Genomic DNA, 20,074 nt, shown 5'->3' with positions numbered 1-20,074 from the left:
GAAAATGGCCCTCACTCCATGCCACCAATTACTGCCTCTTTATCTTCAGCCCTTTCTGGGCTTCTACCACCCTCTCTGAACTTCCAAGGGTTCTCACAAGAGTTTGGGGTGAGTTTGGTATCTGTGTGCCACTTGCCCGTGTCCACTGGCTGGGCTGCAGTAATGCTGCAGCTCCTGCCTGGTATTTCCAGTCCTGGAGTTCCCTGACTAGCTCAGAGGCAAATGTTAAATTGGAAGGGATGCTGGGCCAACAGACGGAAAACGTTAAGCATCCTGGGCAAACCCTACCTCTACTTTTAGAGCGTCCTCACTGGTTTAAGACCAAAATAATCTTCTATACTTCCTGCCATTACCTCTTCCTTTATTATACGTTCCCCATAAAATGCAAAGTGATTGGTTTTCATGGTCACACAGAGGAAAAAGTCCTAAAATCCTAATGAGATTATAATCTGGCTGAAGCACTGAATGAACCTGAGGCTCAATTTTTAGAATCAAGATATAAAATTTTCTGATATACACAAGTGGGCAGGTTAAGTTTCTTTCATTGCTGCTAGGCAGCAGAATACAGGAATATTCAATTAAGCCAGTTTTCAGTAGGCAAACTGGTGATGCTATAATCCTTCTCTTACACACACTATCTTTTTCCATTTCCTAGGACAGGAGTTACATGGATGCCCACCACATTAAAAATAATAATGCTATTAAGGACACAAACCACAGATGAAGTCTTCAGGGTTCACGCTGAGGATACTCTGTCCGGCCAGCATTTCAGGGTGAGCACAAGTTACGCTGACAGCATCCTGCAAATGGCTGTGGGCAAGCCATTGGCGCAGCCATTTCAACTGGCAGTCACACAGTAAGCTGCTGGTGTTCAACACCCTGAACAAATAAGGCAAATTGAAAGTGTCATTTGTTTACTTAACAAACTTATAGCATTTCATTCGCACTTACCAAGTTGCTTGTTCTATATTTATCTGCTGAGGTATATATGCAAACCTTCATCAGAATTAACAGTTTATGCTTGATCTGCATGACAAAGTATCTTTGCTATGTGCCAAGTAGCTTTATGTCATACAGTGCAATGCCTCTTGTATTCTTTGCCTACTCTTCTGCTCTTCTAAATCCATTTCTATGCATTTACATACAATGGTTTTGGCTAATTAAGAGGACGGTACCTTGGCAATATTGGCTAGCAAGTTCATTTCCTCTAAAATGCTTCTTGCAAAAGACTGCTCTCTCTCACGGGTATGATTCAGATACTCTACAATCATGTAAAGGACAAGTGGGGGGGGGGTTTGCACCAAGTACAAAAGGCTATCGTAAAAGGATATGCTTTGCTCTGTTGAAAAAGAAACTGTCCTTTATGGCCTAGAATGAGTTTCAAGAAATTCAAAACCAGGAAATTTCAGCCCTGTAATGTTAAATATGGTATGAATAATACACAGTAAATTGGTCATCATGATTGCCACAAAATAGTTCTATGCATTGCATAGTGCAAGTCTCTGGTCAGCTGTACATTCAATTCCTCCAAGTTCAGGATATTTAGTGAGAGGTTTGTCTGAAAGGCAGACAAAGCCAACTTGCAATGAAATGAAAACGCTGCTTATGTTTCTTGAGACCAGTTTCAAGTACAACTGGTAAAAAAAGTCACAGTAAAACATTAGGATGTTTGAAAATTATTCTCATTATCCCTGGGTAACACCTCTAGTTTTATAAACATAGGGGACATTGACGGATAGCCTAAGTGAGTAACATACAAAGCAGATTTTGCTTTCTGAATCCCATACGGAGAAGAGCCTTCAGCAAGACTCATTTTAAAGGTAATCTGGTAAGAATTAATTGAATATTTAGTTATTCAAAATGGTTTATTTCAGAAAATGCCTATAGAATATTGCTTGTAGAGCAGCCAGAGCTCTTTCAGTTAGAGCTTTATGCCAAGCGACTATCTGCCAGTCACGTGTGGCTTTGGAAGAAAAATACACTGTGGAACTAATAGGCAGAAAGAATGGTCTAACTGCATTCCTCTTCGACCACACTACCACCTCTTTCCAATTATACAGAAAGCATAATTGTAACATCTTTCCCTTTGGCATACAAAGTTAATTCATTCCCTTGTATGTGGAAGTTCCTTCTTTCCTGACTGTCAACATTTTTTCACCATTACTGTGAACAAGCATACTAGATTCCTTATTAGATCACTGATATGGGTTCCAGAATGTACAAGGCATGCAGTGGACCCATTAACATGCCTAAGTTCCATGAAGACCTTCAAGGGGAGGTTGCCACTTTGTGATGGTAAGAAAGTTGTTTGAATAAGCCTTTAGAATACAAGAACTGTGAGAAAGGAAAGTATGGAGAGAGAAACTGACATATTTGAGGCTTCTGTACTATGATAAACCATCATAATTATTAGCTTCAGATTTCATTCCCAACATACACATTTCTTCTCTGAACAACTTACAGCACAATCCTAGGTGTGATTACTTAGAAGTAAATTCTACTGAGTTCAGTGGGACTTGGTTGGCAACCTTCAGTCTCGAAAAACTATGGTATAAGCCTACAGCACCCGGTATTCCCAGGCAGTCTCCCATCCAAGTACTAACCAGGCCTGACCCTGCGACTTACTCCTAAGTAAATGTGTATAGGACTGCAGCCTCAATTTCATCTTAGAAGCCTTGGTGGATAAGCTGGCCTATTTAGGAAGGAAGATGCAACACTAATATTTCTAAGACTTGGTATTTTGGTTTCACCATCTTGACCATCTATATTTTTTAAAAATGTTTTAGCACTTTAAGGATCTATATTTCAGAGTAAAGTACACTCAACAGCAGAAAAGAAGAGAAATAAAGACTTTGGAATACTATAAACTGGTTCTATTAATTGACATTTCAGTTCAGCAGCAGGGCGAGGAGGCCAGGGCCCCATACACTGCCCTTCCTCTTCCCTTGAGAAGAGGGCTGCTATCCAGTGTACGGTTTTTAAAAGGACCCATAAATAAAACAACAACAACAAAAAAGCTATGCAGTCAGACAGCCAGCAGCAGGGTGGGGGCTATCCAGTGTTCTGCATCGAGTGCCACATGTATGATTATATGCCTCTGGGGCATAAGTCATGGGTGTGTCCTCGCTGCAAGGAGCTCCAGGCTCTCAGGGAACGCGTCCGCTCCCTTGAAGCCTTGGTGGCCGACCTGGAGAAGCGCAGGCAGCCAGAGGAGGACCATGGGGAGACTTCCGGGGACGATCAGGCTTCGTCCCAACCTCAGGCGTGCAGCTCCTCGGCTGCCCGGGTGGGAAGTCTCGGGACTGGAGGACGTCATCCTGGAGAGGAGGGAAACAATCCCCTAGGGGGGATCCCTTCTCCAGGGGATGGGCCCGTATCCGAGCGCACTCGGGATACTCCTCGGCGGGAGGGGGGTCGGGGGCTTCTTGTAGTGGGGGATTCGATTATTAGAAACATAGAGAGGGGGGTTTGCGACGGATGTGAGGACATCATGGTGACTTGCCTGCCTGGTGCGAAGGTTGCGGACATCACTTCTCGTCTAGACAGGCTAGTAGACAGTGCTGGGGGAGAGGTAGCGGCTGTGGTGCATGTCGGCACCAACGACGTGGGCAAGTGTAGCTGGGAGGTCCTGGAGGCCAAATTTAGGCTTTTAGGCAGGAAGCTGAAAGCCAGGACCTCAAAGGTAGCGTTCTCTGAAGTGCTACCTGTTCCACGCGCAGGGCCAGCTAGGCAGGCGGAGATCAGGTGTCTCAATGCGTGGATGAGACGGTGGTGTAGGGAGGAGGGGTTTAGATTCGTTAGGCACTGGGGAACGTTTTGCGACAAGCGGGGCCTGTACAAGAGGGACGGGCTCCACTTGAACCAGAATGGAACCAGACTGCTGGCGCATAACATTAAAAAGGTGGCAGAGCAGCTTTTAAACTGATCCCTGGGGGAAGGCCGACAGGAGCCGAGGGGCATCCGGTTCGGGACTCCTCATCCCTATGGGATGAGGATGGGGAGGTTAGAGAACAACAAGACAAAGGCAGGGTAGGAGAAGAAATTGGGAAAGGTAGGGTGATGGGATGTGATAGACGGTTTGGCACAATGAGAGGATGCGGGGACAAAGGAGCGAATAAGCAGCCCATCCTGGGGCATTCCGTGTATAAATGCTTTTATGCAAATGCCCAAAGTCTACGAGCAAAGGTGGGAGAACTGGAATGTCTGGTGACAAGGGAAAATATTGACATAGTGGGCATAACGGAAACCTGGTGGAATGCGGAGAATCAGTGGGATACCGCAATCCCGGGCTATAAACTCTACAGGAGGGACAGGCAGGGGCGTGTTGGAGGTGGGGTGGCCCTTTATGTTAAGGAAGGGATAGAATCCAGCAAAGTAGAGATTGAAGGTGGGTCCGACTCCACCGTAGAATCTCTGTGGGTTAAATTACCAGGCTTGTGCAGCAATGTAATACTGGGGGCGCGCTATCGTCCTCCAGACCAGAAATCTGATGGGGACCTTGAAATGAGGAAACAGATCAGGGAGGTGACAAGGAAGGACAGGGTTGTAATCATGGGGGACTTCAATTATCCTCATATTGACTGGGTCAATTTGTGTTCTGGTCACGATAAGGAAACCGGATTTCTTGACGTGCTAAATGACTGTGGCTTAGATCAGCTAGTCACGGAGCCCACCAGAGGACAGGTGACTCTGGATTTAATTTTGTGCGGTACGCAGGACCTGGTTAGAGATGTAAACGTTACTGAGCCATTGGGGAACAGTGATCATGCTGCGATCCGTTTTGACGTGCACATTGGGGGAAGAATACCAGGCAAATCTCTCACAAAAACCCTTGACTTCCGATGGGCGGACTTCCCTCAAATGAGGAGGCTGGTTAGAAGGAGGTTGAAAGGGAGGGTAAAAAGAGTCCAGTCTCTCCAGAGTGCATGGAGGCTGCTTAAAACAACAGTAATAGAGGCCCAGCAGAGGTGTATACCGCAAAGAAAGAAGGGTTCCACTAAATCCAGGAGAGTGCCCGCATGGCTAACCAGCCAAGTTAGAGAGGTTGTGAAGGGCAAGGAAGCTTCCTTCCGTAAATGGAAGTCTTGCCCTAATGAAGAGAATAAAAAGGAACATAAACTGTGGCAAAAGAAATGTAAGAAGGTGATAGGGGAGGCCAAGCGAGACTATGAGGAACACATGGCCAGCAACATTAAGGGGAATAATAAAAGCTTCTTCAAATATGTTAGAAGCAGGAAACCCGCCAGAGAAGCGGTTGGCCCTCTGGATGGTGAGGGAGGGAAAGGGGAGATAAAAGGAGACTTAGAGATGGCAGAGAAATTAAATGAGTTCTTTGCATCTGTCTTCACGGCAGAAGACCTCGGGCAGATACCGCTGCCCGAACGGCCCCTCCTAACCGAGGAGTTAAGTCAGATAGAGGTTAAAAGAGAAGATGTTTCAGACCTCGTTGATAAATTAAAGATCAATAAGTCACTGGGCCCTGATGGCATACACCCAAGGGTTATTAAGGAATTGAAGAATGAAGTTGCAGATCTCTTGACTAAGGTATGCAACTTGTCCCTCAAAACAGCCACGGTACCAGAAGATTGGAGGATAGCAAATGTCACGCCTATTTTTAAAAAGGGAAAGAGGGGGGACCCGGGAAACTATAGGCCCGTCAGCCTAACATCCATACCGGGTAAGATGGTGGAATGCCTCATCAAAGATAGGATCTCAAAACACATAGACAAACAGGCCTTGCTGAGGGAGAGTCAGCATGGCTTCTGTAAGGGTAAGTCTTGCCTCACAAACCTTATAGAATTCTTTGAAAAGGTCAACAGGCATGTGGATGCGGGAGAACCCGTGGACATTATATATCTAGACTTTCAGAAGGCATTTGACATGGTCCCTCACCAAAGGCTACTGAAAAAACTCCACAGTCAGGGAATTAGAGGACAGGTCCTCTCGTGGATTGAGAACTGGTTGGAGGCCAGGAAGCAGAGAGTGGGTGTCAATGGGCAATTTTCACAATGGAGAGAGGTGAAAAGCGGTGTGCCCCAAGGATCTGTCCTGGGACCGGTGCTTTTCAACCTCTTCATAAATGACCTGGAGACAGGGTTGAGCAGTGAAGTGGCTAAGTTTGCAGACGACACCAAACTTTTCAGAGTGGTGAAGACCAGAAGTGATTGTGAGGAGCTCCAGAAGGATCTCTCCAGACTGGCAGAATGGGCAGCAAAATGGCAGATGCGCTTCAATGTCAGTAAGTGTAAAGTCATGCACATTGGGGCAAAAAATCAAAACTTCACATATAGGCTGATGGGTTCTGAGCTGTCTGTGACAGATCAGGAGAGAGATCTTGGGGTGGTGGTGGACAGGTCGATGAAAGTGTCGACCCAATGTGCGGCGGCAGTGAAGAAGGCCAATTCTATGCTTGGGATCATTAGGAAGGGTATTGAGAACAAAACGGCTAATATTATAATGCCGTTGTACAAATCGATGGTAAGGCCACACCTGGAGTATTGTGTCGAGTTCTGGTCGCCGCATCTCAAAAAAGACATAGTGGAAATGGAAAAGGTGCAAAAGAGAGCGACTAAGCTGATTACGGGGCTGGGGCACCTTCCTTATGAGGAAAGGCTACGGCGTTTGGGCCTCTTCAGCCTAGAAAAGAGACGCTTGAGGGGGGACATGATTGAGACATACAAAATTATGCAGGGGATGGACAGAGTGGATAGGGAGATGCTCTTTACACTCTCACATAATACCAGAACCAGGGGACAGCCACTAAAATTGAGTGTTGGGCGGGTTAGGACAGACAAAAGAAAATATTTCTTTACTCAGCGCGTGGTCAGTCTGTGGAACTCCTTGCCACAGGATGTGGTGCTGGCATCTAGCCTAGACGCCTTTAAAAGGGGATCGGACGAGTTTCTGGAGGAAAAATCCATTATGGGGTACAAGCCATGATGTGTATGCGCAACCTCCTGATTTTAGGAATGGGTTAAGTCAGAATGCCAGATGTAGGGGAGAGCACCAGAACGAGGTCTCTTGTTATCTGGTGTGCTCCCTGGGGCATTTGGTGGGCCGCTGTGAGATACAGGAAGCTGGACTAGATGGGCCTATGGCCTGATCCAGTGGGGCTGTTCTTATGTTCTTATGACATTTAAATAAAGTTATATTCAGCCTTTCCCCATTCAATGGAGGTATTCAAAGGGACTCACAGTCATAAATTAAAAACAATACATTTACAATATTATACAAACAAAACACAATACTCAGAACAAAAAAATATAAACGGCTGCAATCAAACACAAAAAGGCAACCCTCAGACAAAGAAAGGAGGGGGAATCAACCTAATGGAAGAGGCAGAAAGAAACAAAATGGTTTTCAGGTGCTGACAGAACAGAGGGATGGGAGTTCAACCAAAGTTCAAAGGGAAAAGAGCTCCACATATGGGAAATTGAAGATTGATTAAACTAGGTTTGGTGGCTATGACATAGCTACATTAAGCAGAGACAAAGCTTCTCCACGGCAACAGAAACCATACAGATTTAGCACAGTGTGTGGAGATCATAGTCTACTGAGTAGTGCAGGTCGACTGTTAGCATCTTTTCACTTAAGATTAACTTAACAATGAGCTGCAATAAACTGCAAAAATTTCTCAATTACACAAGCCTATGTCCATTGTATTGTCTTAAAAGTCAGACCTATTCTTGGGTATATTTGGGGTGCACTAGTTTTGGGGGTACAGCCTAGCCACCTTATATATTCAAGCAACTTCATCATGAGGAAGCCATGGCATTGGCTTCCTCACGAGGAAGCCGCCTGAATTGGCATATAAGGAGGCTATGTTATACTCCCAAACCTAGAGCCAACTGGACAAAATCAATGCCATTTTAAAATTCAGCACTCCAAAAATATCCTAAATGCATTCAAACATCATTCTCAACTATTCATTGTTTTTTTTTTGGTAGGCCTGCATTATCAATATTTTCCAAGCGGAATAGCTGGGCACCTTAAAACATCTATACGAAACCAGAATGTATAGAAATAGATACTTACAGCTCTTTAAGAAGAGGCAGGGAAAAGGCATTTTCTTGAATAGACATAATTGCATTGTTGTTCAAATCTCTGCCAATTAAACAAGAATCAAATCCCCATGAGTTTACTTCATATATAAAAACAGGAATGTATACATATTTTAAAAGAAAGTTTAGCTGATAGAAAAAAGGTTACAAAATATACTCACAAATATTCAAGAGCCTGAAGACCTGAAAATGCTTTCTTGGTAACTGATTTAATCTGATTTCCTTCTAGAATCCTATAATACAACACAAAGAAAATATTTGTGTTGATTCAAGTTACAAGCTCTCCATCTTAACACAGCATGTTTTTCCATAACAGTGGCTTCAAGTTCTTCTCCTTCCTTAATGCCAAAATAGGAGAGATGTGTATTCACAATTATTGAAGTGTAGGATTTAAGATCAGGGGAAAACAAACAAATTGAAACTTGCAGGCTAATGGCAAATTGCATTGTTAGAATTAGAAAAATACACAAATACATGTCTCCACACAAATATTTCTGGATAAACTGCTGATGGTAATTTCAATTCAAGTTGCTAATTTTCTAAAATTTTTCTATCAAAATACACATACTGCAGACTTCACTACTATTTTAGGAGATATATCAATTCTAGAGCTTGTAAAGTAAAGCTTACAGTTTATTGAGTCTGTCAAGGCCTACAAATGCTTCATTTGAGTCTTCTATGGCCCAGGAGATCTCATTATTTCGCAGGTCTCTAAAAAAACATGCACCAAAGAACATGTTGTTAACCTTTGTTTTTAAGCACAACATCAAACACCAGATAACTCCTCCCTCCCATTGACAGGATATCATTTTTATAGTGCTTTCTGAAATGCAAAATTAAGTCTTCAAAAAGAGGTACTGAAATTTTGCCAGACTGGAAAGCAGCATGCTGCCTCCATCAAACCTGTTGAAACTGTTTCTACACAGCAGAACTCTTCACAGGGTCTGAAACATTTATGCCTTTTGCTGGCCCATTTACAGGAAACTCTGTCATGCAAACACAGTTTTTGGCAGACTTTTGCATGCTGGTTTTTAATATATTAAACAGCCTAAAGGTGCAGAGAGAGAGGGAGAGTGAGCATGTGCAGAGATCAACTGCTCAAATGATGGAAAGTCAGCGGTGCGTTTGTTACTCTGAAGCCACAAAACTCTGCTTTTTGCCAGCTGGGGAACATTGGCCAATCTAGTGAACACGATGGGGCAGTTTAACACAAACTGGAGCCTCCTGAAGAGATTTATGAAGTGAATGAATGTTGTTGGTGGGTTGCTTAATCTTCTTGAGTGAGAAACTGGTAATAACTTCAGCATATTAAGAGATTATATATAGGTCAGGTGAAGAATTGCTAGGCATGAAAGCGTAAGCTTTGCAGAGAGGCGTTTGGGTGGCTCTGCTAACAAATCCTGTTACATGCTAATGAGATTCCTGCCCGACCCTTACACTGCACTTCTGTCCCTAGCACAGAAGAGAAGGTTGCTCCTAAAACCAATTTGGCAAACACTTGTTGGGGCGGATGAGAATGCTTCATTAGGGTATAATAGATTCAGCAGTGCATTTCCTTTACACAATAGGTCATCAATTTATCAAAGCAACCATTCCTGCTTGCCTTTTACAGGCCAGTGAACACAGGAATTTAGAGATTAGCCAGCATTTTATGAGAGCATACACATAACACAATCAATATAGCATTTTAAAATATAGGAGTGTGGCAGTTTGCACAATCTACAGAAAACAGACCTTACAGAAGCCAAAGCAATAATGTGAGACAAAATTTCATGCAAATTCCCATTTGTTGCATTAATACTATAAAGCCAACTTAACGAGTTTTCATTTACACTGTTTTGGTTATAGAAATCATCACACTGACAACATAAGTGTCTGTAAAGCCCAATGATTTGCTCCTGGCCAGTTTCATAACTGTGAAGATCCCTCTCAATAAGTCTTATAGCATTAGAGTACAGCTTACAAAACTTGATTTCATATAACTGCAGTAAGAAGGTAAGCAGTGGTGAAGAGGTTGAACTTTCCATATCTATGTGTGCATACCATAGGTATATTTACATAGTTTTCCGCTGCAACCCTACTCACACACTTTGCTGCAAGATAGCCCCACTGAACACATTAAGATTTACTTCTGAGTAGATATGCCTAGTATTGCATTGCTATTTAATGTACGGGGTGGGGGCCAGTACCAGCAGATTCACTTATCTGTGGATCGGGCTGGGGCCCCCTCCCCCACACGTGCCTCCTCCAGATGCAGAAGGAGCTCTGCTTCCCTCACCTCCGGAGGATGGGGGGAGGCATTCGCCCGCATCCACAGTTTCACTTAACCATGGGGGTTCTGGAACAGAACCCCCACAGATACAGGGGGTACACCTGTACATCCTTTCCATCTGAAATCAGGTCCCTGAGGTGATTTACACTGCAAAATCAAAAATATGAATCAATGCATAAAAGGAAAAACTTTTTGGGTTCTTGTAACTGCCAATTCCAGAGTCTTTCTGAACCAGAAAATGTTATTTTGAACTACTCTGAAAATCCTTAAGTGGTGGTGTTCACGCCTGCTTGGCACTGTTAATCTCATTTACCCTACCGCCTGTGAACATCCAGAAATCCCAAACCAAAAATCTTGCCTGTCAGCTGACATATGCTCTTTTAAGATCTTAACAAAATCCACTAATTAATGCTGTTCCTTTTTCATGCTATTCTAACTGAAGATTAGTTTTAAGTGTTTAATTAAAATACAGTAAAAGAATATGACCACTTACACATGTCTGAGATGTATGTGGCTGTTGGAGCATATCCTAAATATAAGTGGACCAACAGCATGGGAATACAAACTTTTATTCCTGTACTATCCAAGACAATTAAAAATGGCCATGACTGCCAAGGATAGAGAAGAATGCTAGGGCGAATATTTTGTCATCCGTTCCAAATTATTGCAGAAATTACCTTCCATGGTCTCAGCTGAATACATGGTACAAAAATATCCTTAGAATTAATTATCCATGACATTTAAAATTTGCTTTTGCATTTTAAATTTTAACCTATTGTCATCCCGTCCCCACTGGTTACAAAAAAAGTAGCTGCACTCCTGATTATAATCAATACGTTTGAAGAAATGTATTATGATCTCTTAGCTAGTATCTCTGTCAAACATACACCCTGCTTTAAAAAAAAAATGCTGGCAACTTGGCATGCATTTCTGTAGTAGTTTAAGAACTTGAAGCTCTCCAGCCTGTCAAACTGTTAGCAGCAACAGGACAGTGAGGCTTAACTAATATTAGGAGGATTATGTGAATACAGGTTGAATTCCTGGTACTGTAAATTAAAATTCATTCTTCAGACACCTCACCTGTAATGCACAGTCACCTCTCAATTACCAAAGAGGGGAGGCAAATTGGTAATCAGTCAATTCTAATAAATATGAGCTATATTATCTTATAGATTAAAAAAACCAATTGCATCAAACCACACAAGCCCAAATGTGTGCACACAGACTCAAGCTGAAGCCATCACTATTTCTGTTGCAATTGTGTCAGTTATCAGTGACTAGTCTGGGGACAGCGAGTCCCTGCCACAAACATTAAGTTCCGGGCATTAGTTCTGTTGCCCCTATACACTCTTCTGCTACTTTCTGATGTTTTGCCTATTTGTTTTCTGATCATCTCTCTCTCAGCTCTTTCTCGCTTTCCACCTGCTATTAGCCACTTCCCCCTTGCTCTTTCCCAGCATCCCATGCCCCTACCTCCACTTATGTAACAGGAGTACATGAAAAATGCCCCGTGGGATCAAAGGTCCATTGTGTTGTACTTCCAGTTTTTAAGGTCACCTGGCAGATGTCTCCATGAAGCTCACAAACTCTGCCTTGAACACAGTAGCCCTCAACTGCAGTTGCTCTGCAGTCATACAGTAGGCCAGTGAATGCTGTCTCTGAACATGGAACTTCCACATGGCCAGTAGAGCCTGTTTTCCATGCAATTTTCTAACCCCCTTCTAAAGCTATAAAACTTCTAAAGCTATTTAAAAAACCATCACAATAACCTTGTGACAGAACCCACCGCTTCAAGTATTACTGGATCATTTTGACCTCAATGTTTAAAGCCATGATTTTCAAACTTTTTCATCTAATGGCACAATGACAAGGTACTAAAATTGTCAAGGCACACCATCGATTTTTGGACAATTGACAAGGCACAGCTTGCTGTTGGTGGGAGCTCATATCCCCAATGGTCCTTTAAATAAATGACCCTCCACCAAACTCCCGTGGCACACCTGGGGACCATTTGCGGCACACCAGTGTGCCACGGCACAGTGGTTGAAAACGGCTGGTTTAAAGTAGTCATTGCTAAGTTTTAGCTGCTGCAGTTAAGCCATGCAAGTGCCAATTAGAAGGTATCAGCACAATAGCCAATCAAACACACAGAGAAGGAAGGAGTGTACTGTAGGGGGAGCTCTGCCTGTAAGAAGCAAATTTGCATTCAAGCTGTTATGACCGCCCAAGATGGTCTACAAAAGCTCTCTGCTAGTTTTACATCTTCCATTTGCTTCCCAAACAAGGAAACAAGACTCTTCCTCTGAAAATAGTTTGTACCAATTCTCACAAGTTTTCTCTTTTCAGGTTATGAAGTGGAGAAGTAAGAAAGCTGAGGAGGTGCTTATCAACACTGCTTATCAACAATGATGCTGCAAGTAGGAGCCTATGACATTCATACAACTATACTCCTTACAGGACTGCTTTGCTAGAGGAAAATAATGCATTTCCTAACAACTACATATTGCAATATCCCCTAAAGAAAGGTCTTCTATGAGGTAAAATGTGGCAATCCGGGGGGGAGGGGGGAGCCAACTCACTGTATAACTTATCACACACAAAAGCAGAAACAACATTGATTAGATAGTCCTCATAATGAATGCATTTGTACATTTTAAAGTAAAATTAGAATAAGGTAAGGCTGAATCTATAGAATGGGACAGAGGCTTCTGCTTGGTGTTTTCCATGCTATGAGCATATAACAACTCTACGATGGGCAATTTCAGGTTGTCAGTTTCTGCCAGTTTCTGTTCATTGAAAAATCATAAGTTTTTCTCTGCATTATATGTACTTACAAAGTTTGCAGATTAGAAAGTCCTTTAAAGACACCATCAGCAATGTGGCTGACTCTGTTGTCACTTAAATTTAATTTCTCTAATAAATTTAGTCCTATGAAAGCAGTCTCATCCAGGCGGGTCAGCTGGTTGTAGGACAGATCTCTGAAATGAAACACATATTGTAAAGAGAATAATCCTTGGAAACATGCAAGAGAAAAACGCGGAAGCATAATGATGTAAGAAGTTAATTTTACTTGTGAAGAACCGAGAAACTTCTATATAAATGAACATTAAATTATGTAACTTCCTCCAATGATTCCTAGGAAAGGCAATTTTGTTATTTATTTTATTTCAATTAGCATCAGAGAAAAGTTCCAATGAAACAAAATTTGTAGGCCTAGCTCTTACAGTTCTGAAAGCCTTTGGCAGAAGTCCCATGCATCTGGACTGATCCTGTTGATTGTGTTCTGCTTGACATAGAGCTGCTGTAATGTCCTCAAACCATATAGCCAGCCCTTGTTTACTTCTGTCAGGTGATTATGTTCCAGTTCTCTGTAGAAACAAAAGAAAATGTTTTGGAGTTCCAGAGAATCTACAGTTTGATAAAATGTTATAAATGAAGAGCAGTGAGTGGAGCAGTGTTTGGATAATAGACTAGGATTTGGGAGAGCTGCTAAGTCACAAAGTTCACTGGATGGCCTTGGGCCAGTCACAGCATCTCTCAGCCTAACCTACCTCACACAATTGTTGGGATAAGGGCTAATCCCAGTGTACTCCCCCAACCTCCTTGGACAAAGCAAAGGGTAGAAATGTGAATAGTGATAATAAATGCTGACCTAGTGAATCTGAAAGCCAACTGAAGAATTCAGCAATTCAACTCAATTAAACCAACCTTTAGAGAACATGACATGCTGTTACCAATGAAACCCCAGAGATTCTGTAATGGGGAATGAAGAATTAAATATGAATTATATTCCCCGAGCAAAACCAATTAACTAGTACAGTCCAATGTAGTCAGCCTGAAAAGACATAGTCAAATACCTATGCAGCCATAAACTGAGCTATTAACTATCCTGCTGCCTTGTTTGCCATAAAATAGCAGCAATCAACTTCACAGAACAGTTTCAGACATGAACAAAAGTAAGGATGACAAGGCATCGTGCATACTGAACACTCCGCAGAAACTGACTAAGAAGAATTTTACCACCAACTTGTATTCTCATTTTCTTTTTGCAAGATATATACATTTAAAATGACAGTAGTACTACCATATTACAATATGATATGCTTTCTTGTGGCAAGAGTGGTGCCCTAGAGCAAGAACACCACACTAGTTACATCTAAGTACCTAAAAATAAAAGAAAGTCAGTATGGAGTGTTAGAAAAGTAATGTCGTTTTCTAGGAAGGAAGTCAGTTGGGAGGAAACAAAGAAACCACACAGAGGTCAATAATACTTAATATTTTCATGGTCATTCATTTGTTTGCTACCAAGTGCAATGTCAGTACATAGGCAACAGGGAAACTATAACTACACTTATCCTGTACCTCTAATTCATTGGTCCCTGAAGTATCATCTCTAGGACAGTTAATGAACAGACCATAGCAATGTGTACGTACAGTTCTTCCATATTATCCAGTCCGAAGAAGGCTCCATCCATCAGCTTGCTAATCCCATTGCGCTGCATTTTCAATGACTTTAAGGAGTCCAAGCCTTGGAAAGTAAGGCTCTCTATTACATCAATACGGTTTCTTTTGAGTTCCCTAAATAATAGCATTTTAAACATTAGTTGGTTCAATCAAGATATACTCTTTATTTGTTTGTTGTTCTAGGCAGCAATTACTACTTAGATTCAACTACTTAGTCCATAAGGTCAACTCTCTGCCTGTTTCAGGAATTCTTCCCAGAGCTTCTCCAGAAGGTGCCTATTGAGACTCTGCCTGAAGATCTCCAAATAGGGAGAATCTACCACCACCTCCCTTGGAAATCTGTTCCACTGCTGAAACAGCCACACCATCAAGAATTTCTATCTGATATCCAATTGGAATCTCCTTTCTTGCAGTTTGTACCCATGTGAACTAGTTCTATTATCAGAGGCAGTTGAGAACAAATTTGTTCCTTCTTCCATATGACAGCCCTTCAGGTATTTGAAGAGCACTATCACATTCCCTCTTACTATTAAGAATATATACCCATTTTCAACAACAGTCAAAGTGGTTTACACAGAAAGATAAATAAATAAAATAAATGTTTCCTTTTCCTAGAAGAGCCTACAATCTAAAAGATGCAGAAGCAACACCAGCAACAGCCCCTGGGAAAAAGATACTATGCTGGGGTGAACAGGACATGTGCTCTCCCACTGCTAAATGTAAGAGGAGCACCACTTTAAAAAGTGGCAGTAGGTAGAATCTAAACAAGTAAGACCATTGAAAAACACCACAGTTCCTTTCACGTATTTCTAGTGAGTCCTTTGGTTTTGAGAGAATTTGTTCAAATAATTTACCATTAGATGGTACAGTTGGGGAAGGCAGTTCTTTATACCTGTACCTGAAGAGCAGCTCTAAGTGACCTGAAATATTGCTCCTTGCACTTTCAGGACTAGCTGGTCCAATCAAGCTCTCTTCTAGTAGATGTAATTAAAGGTAAAGTCAAATGTACATTTAATTGCACAACGTTGCCAGATATGGTGTAAGTGTTAGAAATAAACAGGCAGTGGGAGGGATGCAAAACCAAGCAACACTACAGTGGGGAGGGGGTTAGAGGTTTCAAAACCCTGCCATGGTTTTGATACTGATCACACACCCCTCCCTGACCTGACAGGCTATTTTTTAAAAAAAATAAATGAAAGCTTTTTTCACTTAAATATAGTATGTAGGGCCAAACTACATAAGCCCCTTCCACCACTTATATCCCCACCCCTTGCTATTTAATTTCAAGACTAACACCATATCAAGTGAAGCTGCATGATTAAGGACGCAATTTACCTTTACCCTTATTTAGGTATTTTAAAATAATCCTTCAAATCCAATAATTTTTTCTGGCTCAGATTTGTGGCAGTGATTAACACTCAGTATGAAGGCTTTGAACTCATGGGCTATCATCACTTACAAGAACTGCACATGTGGCAGCCTGAAGGTCTTTGGTGGAATCGTGCTTATTCGGTTTTTGTTTAGCTTCACAACTATTAGGGAACTTGATAAGTTATCAAAACAGCCTGCTTCCAACGTAGTAATCGTGTTATTGCTCAGATTCCTGTAAAAAAACAACGAAGACACTGAAGATTGTATATAGAAGCATGCAGGCACCCACCTCTCCTTTACTAGCCCTCACGTTGTTTTTACGTACTATTAGGAAAATGACTGATACAATCTGAATGGCTATACTGCTGTGAACATATGCACTTCCAATACCACAGATTAACTGCCTCCTACTTACAGGTACTTGAGTTGCATCCGTGGGAAAGATGAAACTTTGATTTCAGAGATGATGTTAGAGCTGAGATCGAGGTTCTCCAATGAAACATAAAGCTGAAGCTGTTCAGGGACTATCTCTGATATTGTATTATGTACTCTAAAAATAGAAGGGGAAAGTGCCATAAGAGCTACCACATCTGAATTTCAGCTGCAAAGTGAACTAAAAATTCCTTAGGCTAAACTGATCTCCAGACAACATACAAAACTGGTTTATTTTGATGCAGAAATAGGTCCTAAAGAACTAATCTGCAAATCCTTTCCACACTTAAATGGGAGTAAGCCCCATTGACTATAATGAGATGTATTTCTGTGTAGATATGCATAGAATTGGACTCTAAATTAAAACCACACAGTAAAAGTATTGGGTTGAAAGAAAGTATGTTCCTGGAATATGATTCCCCAAACCACCATATGGACCACTGATCAGATTATATGACACAACACAAGCCAGAATAATCAGGCAGATGACATAGAAATATTCAGGACACAACTCTTATTATTAATCATTTTGTGCTACCTAGAAATTCATAAGATGTAAATTATTTTAACAACTTTTAAAAATATATAAATATGAACGTACAGTGAGAGAAGTGTGATATTTGACGTTAATTCACCAAAGTATGGAATGTCAGTTAGCTCGTTGTAATTCATCTTCCTGAAAGAGACATTTAATTAATGAAACTTTGAAAAGACACAAATTAACAAAGATGGCAGAATAGCCAATAAACACTTTACCTGCATTAATATCTTGTTATAAACATTTCAGTTCAGTTCATGACACTTGAAAGACAAAGCTGGCATATTCCCCAAAAGTGAGCTCAGTAACAGAAGTCAAAAAGCCAAGCAATTCAAACAAAGCAGAGAAACGCATTCCTTTAAATAGCAACACCAGGATTTATCAGCACAATCCAATGCATGCTTACTCAGAAGTATGTTCAATGGTACATACTCCCAGGTAAAAAGGCATAAGATTGCAGTCTTACTGCACAATCCAGACTGGCAGATTGCACCAACCCATTGTCATCATGAAAGTGCCGTAAAGCACTTTTGTGCCAACATAAGGCACGGACATGAGTCGGCCTCTCCACACCAAAGTGGGTCTGGGGCAGGGTGAGCTTGGCTGGTGCAGGGGACTGGGGGACATTGGGAGACATTTTGGGTGGAGGAAGGGAGGCATTCCTGGGGGCTGGCGAGGAGTGGGAGATGAGGCCAGGATCCAGCACTTTTGGATTTGCACCACCAATTTCAGTGGCACAGATCCAAGTAGACCCATTGAGTATACTGAAAAGTTTCCCCTTGCCTCGGGTCAAGCCTCAGACAGCCCCAAACTTGTGCTGGATACAGTGTAGGCCCACTGCTCTGCCCGTTCCAGCGCAAGATAGGATAGGGCTGTCCATCACTTTAACTGAATGAGAAATTCTGCTAACAAGAGAGGGCTAGAAGAAATGCTTGAATATATTCCCCAACAGTGAAATGTCCCAAGAAACAGAAAAATATGTTAAAATGAAGAACCACAGAATGAAATTAAAAGACTGTTATTTGAATTCTTCCAACAGATTAAAATGGCTTACAAAAGTTAGTAAATATAGTATCTCCACTGCTGGAATTCTGTTCTCTAGAAAGACTACAGCATAAAAGCAATTTAAATTGGTTTAAATAAAAAAAGTCAACATGTTCTTTAAACAATTCTATACTAACTGGTTGCCATAATCTTAAAATATAAACCTTAGAATCTTTATATAACCTCAGAGGGCACACTCTAAAAGCTTGTCATACTAACTTCCCTGCCCTACCTCCATTCCACTAAATGAATGAATGAATCCTAGGGCCAGATCAGTGTTCTTCATAGACAGAAAGCAAATCTCCATGTTCTGAAATTATGGGAGGCAGAACCATAAATACTTTGACTTTTATCCAGTTCACTTTCACTGCTTTGTTCTTTCAGCTGTTTTCAATTATAACCACATTTCAAATTTCGTCACATGCATTCCTCTTTCATCTGATTTCATCCAACCTTCCACGATGTTTATATGCTTATTTATCTTTTATTTCTGCTTATTTAAGTTTCACATATATTCACATGTGTTATACAGTTATTGACATTTTTAGCTGGCCAAGAAAATTTGCAAGCTAAATAAGGCCATGCTTTGATATTCGTCCATGGTCTGGTCACTAATCAGATGGAATGCAAGGTATTGCTGTAACTGGAGAACGAACTGAGTCAATTGCAGAGAACAGATAGTTGGGAACATAAAACTAAGAGTAAAAGGTTGTCTAGTGGACAGAACATATCTTTCAGTCTGTTCTGGTATGCTGAAACATAAGGGAAACTTGGCTTATTGCTTTCCAATGTAATATTTACTAACCCTATTACCATAGAACCCACAAGCATATGACAATACAGAAAGCTTAAAAAATCTTACACTTCCTGCAGTATTTGGCTCGATGAATCAATGCTCCAATTAGAAGATGACAAATGGTTATGACTTAGGTCCCTGTAAGAGAAAGAGAAAGTGGCAGGTTAGTCTATGACCTAAGCAGCTGGTTGGCATGCATTTGGCACATAAAAATCCCATTAAAATTTCTAAAATGACCACATAATATTTAATAGAGATTTGGGACCATCCAGATTTGCATGGATTTGAATCATGCTTGCACTACATACACATGCAGATACCTAAATTATTATCATCATACATTAAAAGGGTAGAAGAAATGCACTGTCAGACCACTCTTTTAAAGCCTTGATTACAGGTATGATTATTGAAAGACTATATGAGAGAAACTAGCCTACACAGCATAATCTGAAATGTGAAGTCTTAAGCCTTTTATGCCACTGAGGGCACATGCTGCTACTTCTGTTTTTTCTGTGTAAGAATGAAATCCAAGGCAAAATATTTATCACTGACAAGGTAACACTGTCTCAGGCATTTATAAGTTCTGATCTGATAAGCACTTATTTTAACTGCGTCAAAAGCATGCAGAGTGAAGGCTGCTGCTTTCTGACACATCAGCATTTTCCTATGGGGCACAATTTATTTACTATGCTTGACATCCCTGACTGGTACTTCTGCCACTGGGAGCTCAAAAGGATGTGTCCTCCATGAAGGAGTGTTCTGCTCATGGAAAAGGTCCTTTGAAGGCAGAAGCAACTGCCAGAATAAACTAGCCACACATAGTTTATATACCACTTGCCTTTAATAAATAAGCAATATGAGCATATAAATAATTAAAATTAACCTTAAAATAGGTGGCCAGCCCTAAGAAATCTGAGGTACCACAATCAAGTGGTACAAAAGGGGAATGCACAACATCAGGGACTGTACATCTAAAATAGCCCACTATTGTACAATAAGGCCATTATGCATACTAAAACACACTTGTGTACGATTAGCTTTCTTAGAAGGCACAAGATGCTCAGATGTGCTTGCTTAAATTCATGAAACTGTAATTG

The 20,074-nt window shown here is 41.4% G+C and overlaps 1 protein-coding gene across 1 annotated transcript in view; it reads right to left on the bottom strand.

Annotated features, from left to right (window-relative positions):
• The window catches only part of LRIG2 (leucine rich repeats and immunoglobulin like domains 2), a 53,151-nt gene that overhangs the window by 12,852 nt on the left and 20,225 nt on the right, over positions 1-20,074 (bottom strand). Inside the window, exons 2-12 of the mRNA XM_066624241.1 lie at positions 19,044-19,115; positions 17,201-17,275; positions 16,583-16,717; positions 16,256-16,399; positions 14,767-14,910; positions 13,557-13,700; positions 13,167-13,310; positions 8,691-8,771; positions 8,222-8,293; positions 8,035-8,103; positions 716-879 (exon numbers count right to left, since the gene is read on the bottom strand). Of these exons, the coding sequence (XP_066480338.1) occupies positions 716-879; positions 8,035-8,103; positions 8,222-8,293; positions 8,691-8,771; positions 13,167-13,310; positions 13,557-13,700; positions 14,767-14,910; positions 16,256-16,399; positions 16,583-16,717; positions 17,201-17,275; positions 19,044-19,115 (1,244 nt within the window). The remainder of the gene's footprint in view (positions 1-715; positions 880-8,034; positions 8,104-8,221; positions 8,294-8,690; positions 8,772-13,166; positions 13,311-13,556; positions 13,701-14,766; positions 14,911-16,255; positions 16,400-16,582; positions 16,718-17,200; positions 17,276-19,043; positions 19,116-20,074) is intronic.

Source organism: Tiliqua scincoides, chromosome 4 (genome assembly GCF_035046505.1).
Source record: "Tiliqua scincoides isolate rTilSci1 chromosome 4, rTilSci1.hap2, whole genome shotgun sequence".
Classification (NCBI taxonomy): Eukaryota; Metazoa; Chordata; class Lepidosauria; order Squamata; family Scincidae; genus Tiliqua; species Tiliqua scincoides.
Note: the sequence above shows the minus strand (reverse complement) of the source record. Positions and strands in the feature narration are given on the sequence as shown.